The sequence below is a fragment of the Gobius niger genome (genome assembly GCF_951799975.1).
Source record: "Gobius niger genome assembly, chromosome: 2".
In the NCBI taxonomy this organism is placed as follows: Eukaryota; Metazoa; Chordata; class Actinopteri; order Gobiiformes; family Gobiidae; genus Gobius; species Gobius niger.
In genome coordinates, this window is record NC_136853.1 from 23,939,985 (window position 1) to 23,946,886 (window position 6,902).

At 38.7% G+C, this 6,902-nt stretch overlaps 1 protein-coding gene across 1 annotated transcript; it reads right to left on the minus strand.

Moving 5' to 3' along the window:
• Positions 1–1,453: 1,453 nt before the first annotated feature.
• LOC306960027 (neuropeptide FF receptor 2-like) lies at positions 1,454–2,939 on the minus strand (the record flags this gene model as incomplete). Its single annotated transcript, XM_079552286.1, has 3 exons — positions 1,454–2,357; positions 2,528–2,627; positions 2,696–2,939. Coding segments are annotated over 3 exons (1,248 nt in total), but the record flags the coding sequence as incomplete, so codon positions are not given.
• Positions 2,940–6,902: the final 3,963 nt, after the last annotated feature.

Consider the following 6,902-nt stretch of genomic DNA (forward strand, 5'->3'; position numbering starts at 1 on the left):
GAGAGAGAAGATGCTGAACTTTGTGAGTTCTTATTTCATGTGATTTGGTCATTTGAGATATTACCCATGAGTCAAACATTATAACCCTCTGAACCCTGTACTCCAACACTAACGTTAATATGAGTAATATGTAATGAGAATGCAAAGTAGGCTACATCATTGGTTGTATTTGAAAATTTTGTTTTTTTAATGAAAAACCTCAGTGTCATTTTGACTTTGAAGTAGCAGTACGTTAGTGATGTAAAAATTGTTTTCATAGTTTAATAATATGTAAACTCTGCAGCCAGTAGTTTGACAAACTATAACAAGGCACTACTACCCGTATAGCACAGAATCCACAGACATTTTCATTCAAAATAAACTGGTGAACTGCAGACAGATTAGGAGCAAAATCAGGGGGAAATGAGTCAAACTGCTGTGGACCTTTACCTTTATCTGTGCCACTTCTGTCAGCAACTAAAAGATTCAAGTACAAATTACTTTTTGTCATTAAAATGGCTGCTTCACTGAAATTAAATGATTATTATGCAACTGACGAACTTCCTACCGATGTAATCCTTCTGAATCAGTCATATTTTCAAAAGTGTTAAAACCATATGCACTTTGACACTGTACATGGCTAAATTATGAAAACCTTTTTATTGTAATGTACCGACATAAACAAACAAGGTACGTTGTGCATACATTGTCAAAGTCAGTGGCAAAAAATAAATACATAAATAATAATAATAATAAAGTTAGGGGCAACATGAAAAGCATCATAAAAATCATTCAAGCAAACCAAAATCTGTTAGAAAACCTTCAAGTATATTTGCATTTTTATGTTCAACTAGTTGTAGAGATTTTGCAAAAGGTTTAAGCTCCAGTGAGTTACAGTCGGCTTAGTTTGAAGAAGCAGCATTTGTGAATAAAATGTTTGCATGAAAGTAATAAATCACTGACGTCATTGTCAATATTAAAAAATTATGAAACTTGGAGATATTTTTAGAGACTATACCTATACTACCTGCAAACAAAAAATATACACTTTACAAACACTGAAATGCATTCCCTTTCAAAAGCCTATCATACACACAATTATTAACCTTTTTAACACCTTGAATGTGACATAAGCTTCTACAACAGTAATAGCACTTAGCATTGACATGTACAACACATTTTGAAAAGGCTAATACTGATAGCTTCCCCATTATACGACGTCCCTTTTAAAGAACTACCATACACCTTCACCTCATATGAGGACAGTCATCTGGATCCAGTCACTTTGCCCAGTTAAACCCTCGCAGTTGCTTAAAGCACATATATCAATACAAAACACCACAGCAAATGTTTATATAAATACACCTATATAAATACACCACTGAGTTTACTCTCATGAATATTTTCACATACAAAGCACAAGTTAAGTAGCCATATCATCCACAAATATCTAAATAAGTATAATCGAAGGTCGTTACAGATCCAGGTCTAACTGTGACACATTTTCCAGATCTTCTGCAGTCAGTTCCTGCACAGTGTGGACTCTTTTTCTGAACAAACACATTTCATCCTGGATGGGGCTCTCCCCGTTACCCATGTCTGTCCTGATGACACACTCTGACTTGTTGCTTGTGGGAGGCTGCAGCGGGAGGACAGCGTTCCCACGGATGCGGTTGGAGTAGGACCTCTGCCTCTCCATCTCAGCAGTGCACAGTTGAAACTTGAAAGCCGCTTTGAAGCCTCTGCGAAAGTTCTCATTGAAGAAACCGTATATTATTGGATTGACGCTGCTGTTGAAGAAGGCCAGCCAGTGAGCAAAAGGATACACGTAGATGTTTATGATTCTATGCTGCTGCTCTGTCAGGCTGGCATAGTCACTTAGCATCATCACTGACCATAACGGCAGCCAGGATAGGATAAAAAGGAGAGCTACAACCAAAAGCATCATAATCACACGCTTTTTCTTCCTTGAAATAGTTTGACGGCTATCTATGCTTGATTTCTTAATGCCTCTACCATCTCCATCTCCAATCCCACTTCCTCTCATGGGGAGTATAGACGTTTTGAAGAGGATAAAACCAATGCGAGCATACATGATGACTATAAGGCTGAGAGGAGCAAGGTAGATGTTGGCAAAAAGGACCGTCGTGTAGATTTTCCTCATTTCCTGGTCAGGCCAATTTTCTCGGCACCAGTAGAAAGGACGTGTGCTGTTGTCACGGCCCCAAACAATACGGAAGTTCTGCTCTTTAGTAACCTGAAGCATGACCCCTGAGGGACACATGATGAAGACCGCCAAGACCCAGATAATGACTATAATCATCTTAGAGGTAGAAATGTTCAGTTTCTGCTTGAAAGGATGAACAATGCAGCGGAACCTAACGGCACAAAAAAATAGTAGTTATGAGTGCCTCTTTGAGCCAAATGTTCTCTGCAGGTATTATTCAAAACACAACCAAGACATTAATATAACAGCTTGTTTGTTATTTAAATTCTTACGCATGTTGTCTTCTACATTATCAATCTAATAATAAAAGACATATATTACCTGTCAGCAGCAATGGCCACCAGTGTGAATACAGATGCTGACACTGAAATCCCTTGGATCGTTCCACTTAGTTTACACACTACACTTCCAAATGGCCATCCTGAAAAATAACTTCAAAAACTGTTACTTCTGCAGCAAACTGCATATGGAAAGTGACTGTATTCTTACCTGTGATGATATTGTCCACTAGTGTTGTGGGCATGCAGAAAATGCCCACCAGCAGGTCGCTGATGGCCAGATTGAGGATGAACAGGTTAGTGACTGTGCGCATATTCCTCCTCCTGAGAACAATAAAGCACACAATCCCATTCCCTGTCATACAAATGAGGAAGATGAAGAGGTAGGAGATGGTGAAAACTGCAGCGATGGACGTCTTGTGGAGATAAAAGTCGACCAAAGTCAAGTTCTGAGAGCTCAGGGACTCTTCTTGAAAACCCAGCATGTGGGATGGGTTTGAGGCGGCTGTAGAGGTGTTGATAGCAGTTCGCGTCATATTGATTTCTGAAAACAGAAATATTTGTAATATTTTGATATTTGAAAGTATTTAATTGTTGTTAATGTAATTAAATTCTAACATATTAAACAACAATTACTGGTACTTTATAAATACTGTCACAATAAGGGGATAAAAAATCTATTTTGTAGTTTGTAAACCCTCACAGTGAAATGTGTAAGCCTGTTTGTGCCTAAAATAAACATTTGTACATAACTATATTGCTATACCAACAATAAAAAAATACAAAGGAGTCAGTGAACAGTAAGTTATTCACATATGTGTTTTACACACACTGCACTGTACCAATTAAAAAGATACTAAACAGTATATCAATAAGAGCAACATAATATATATATTTGAACTCACCACACCACAGATTCTGCGTACTGTTATCCTCACTTGCGTTTCATTTGGCCAAAGTTGCTCATGTTATGAAAATGTAGGCGTGTTCTTACTCTAATCTGTGCGCCTGTCTTTCACACGGCTCCAACGCCTATAGATGACAAGAAATAATGAGCTCCTGTCTGAATATATCACTGACTGGGCGTTGCAGAAGCCTCACAGCAGCCTATGACCAGAGGAGGGGTGTGAAATGATGAACACTATCCAACATCTTGTGGTCTCCAAGTCTGCAGCAATATCTCCAGCCCTATCCAAGTATCTCACCAAGGTTTTCTACAAATATACCTAATGGGACAGTTTTCTATATAAACTTAGAGGGACAAATTTTATGAAATGTGCAAATTTACACAAATCAATAGAAAAATGAAATAATCTTGCTTTGTGTTGACAGAACTGACGACTGTTTGTCCATGAGGTGCTCTGCACGAGCCCCAAAGTTATTCAAGTATTCTCAAGCTTCTTATTGTTCATTCATACTTTTTCAAAACCTTGTGAGGGAAATACAGGTTCAAGAGACCAGTAGTCAATATCGTGCTCAGTTGAGGCATAAAAATGGGCCACTAATAATGATCAATGCTTCTTTTGTGTCTGTATTGTGCTCCTCTGAGTGAGTTTTTCTAATATTATACTTAAATGTAGATTTGTCTGTTGTTAAATGTTCTTAAAAGGTCCTTAATGTAGCTATAGCCTAATTATAATTATGATTGATGACTAAAACAAAATTTCCTAACATATTGGCGTTGTCAGCTGGATCCCAATAGGATACTGACAGGATGCAATAGGATAACGATAGTGATGCCAATATTCTCCGTCTGGACAGAGAAGGATCTTTGCTTCATGTTTATGGCCTGGTTTTGTAAATAAGTGCTGTGTTTGTGTTGCAATGGAAAAATCCCAGTTTTAGACCAGTTTCACAGGCACAGCTCGGCTGAAGCAAAAGGAGGATGTGGTTTCCCACAGCGGCCGTGGCGAATCTGAACGTGCGATTTAAAAGAGCCAACAGCGCTGAGAATAGATCACTTATAGGGCGGCAGAGGTGCACATTGATGAACAGCTGCTGCTCAAGCCAAACTGGACAAACGCCCAAAAAGGATGGGCTTTCTTCGGGAATCACATGGCACCAGCCCCTTATGGCTCCTCCTGCAGGTGGTGGATCCACAGAAGGACGGCCTCATGGTTCTAACAGGGCCTGTTGGTCTCTCATAAGGGGCTTCTGAACCGTTCTTTGTCTGACCTGTCACCTAGGACCTGGTTGCCATGGGAGACCCTACCAGGGGCACGAAGCCCCGACAACAGAGCTCCAGGATCATTCGGGCGCTCAAACCCCTCCACCACGTGAAGGTGACGGTTCCAGAAGGGGACCATCATATATAGTTTTTTTTAACTTGCAATTTAAAACAGGGGGAAGGCAATGTCAGGCCCGGGGGGCAAATCTGGTCCACCAGCATAGTTACCTCTGGCCCCAAGATGATTTTGACAAATATTATTACGCAAATAACTTAAGAGATCAAACACCTGCTGAAGTCGGGGCGAGTGGGGGAAGATGAGCCTCTTTCTGTTTTGGTGCTTATTGTGAAAAACAGTAAATGCAAAATGTTACTATTTATATACTATTTGTTTTTGTTTTTTTTAAACTCCGCCTGAACCGAGCACATTTTCTCCAGTTTGGCTTTACCCAAAGCTAAAAGCTTCTTGGGGAAAACAAAAAGCATCAAAATGGTGATGAAAAAACAACTACAAAGTGAGAAAAAGCAACAAAAGAGCGACTAAAACGTGCCAGAGAAGTGACATTACAACAAAAAAGTGACAAAAAACAATGAAAAAAGTGACACGAAACCTGGCAAAAAAAAAAAACTACAAAAAACTCTTACAAATTTGTTACAAACAGTTTTATAGGCCTTAGCTTTCAAATGCACTCTGTTAAGGCGGGGGGTAAGAGGTTAAAAAGTACATCCTATTACATCATATATAATGTAAAACATTAGCATTTGCAGAAAATGGTTCTTTACTTTGGACTTCAAAGGTGAGTTTAGGCCCTCTGATGAAACTTGGCCCTCCACGACACAAACTTGTTTTTTTGTTTAATTAGGCCACGTTCAAAATCGTAAAATGGCCGCTAGATCTTGAATTTTTCACGCCAGCTGTTTCTATTTTTCATCTGCAGGTTATTATTGCAGCTCTGGGTTTAGTTCTTCACTGAAATGTTATAACCGAACAATACTGCCCCTAGTGCACGCGTTTAACACCACACCTTCGACATAATGACTTTATGGCCTGCATGAGAACCAAACCAACCGAGCAGCACTTTTATGACATCCTCACGAGCTGATGCCAGATAGAACCACTGTGGTCACGCCAAAGCGGATCATTAAGCGCGTTGCATTTTGTCTCTTGGCAATAAAGAGCTCTGTGACTTGTCCACTCGGGTTTATTGTTGGCTACTTATTTAACTCATGACATGGAAACTTTGCCAGCTAAAACTGGAGACTAATTGGAAAGTATTAACTAAAATCCATCACATTGGTACCACTGACATTGGTTTAAGAAGCACACAACTCCACCACATTTCTAAAGAATTATACTTTTTTTTATTTCCAAACTGATCCACAGTAGAAAAAAAAATCAGTCTCAAACATGATTCATGTACAAAACGATTTCAGCAAAAAGGCCTGCTTGACATAATAATGGCCAAATCATTTTTATAATTTCTGAAAAAATATATAGAGCAACAACATTTGTTTGTGGGTGTTTTAACAGTCGACACCTACACAAATGACAGCACAGTCGTTCACCCCATGAACAGAACGCCGGCTTAAACACACACTTCAGCTGGATCTGAGCACTGTCAGAATCTACTGGTCACTAAAAATACAACTCAAATCGAAAAGGATCACATTCTTGAATATAATTCATTGCATAGAACAGTGGTTCTCAACCTGGGGGTCGCGAGACAAATTTGGGAGGGGGTCGCCAGATAAACAACCGTATTTTCATTAGCATATAATCTAATATTTTATTGTAGCATGTGTTTGCCATTAAGTGTTCGTAGTTTGATGAATTTCATTTCATTTCATCCATTTGTTTTTTTCTTTGTTTTTTAAGAATTATGTAGGCTAATGTTCCTTTTTCTCACGGTGTGACCCGAGTGAGGGTCACAAACCCCTTTAACCGTTATAACGGGGGTCGCGGCTCCAAAAGGTTGAGAACCACTGGCACAGAAGATCATCAACATTGAACAGTTAAAAATATTTGGTAACATTTCATTTCATACATTTATATATATAAAAAAAAAATCAGAATGCATCTGATTACAACACATTATGAGGAGAAAGGATTGATACAAATTGCTGCCAACTCCACAGAAAGGCAAAACTACATTCTTCAAAGTACAAGAAATGTCAAACTTAGGATTTTGGGACAAAAATTAAACATATTTTATATTTAAATATGTTGAATATATAGAAGGATAAAATTTAA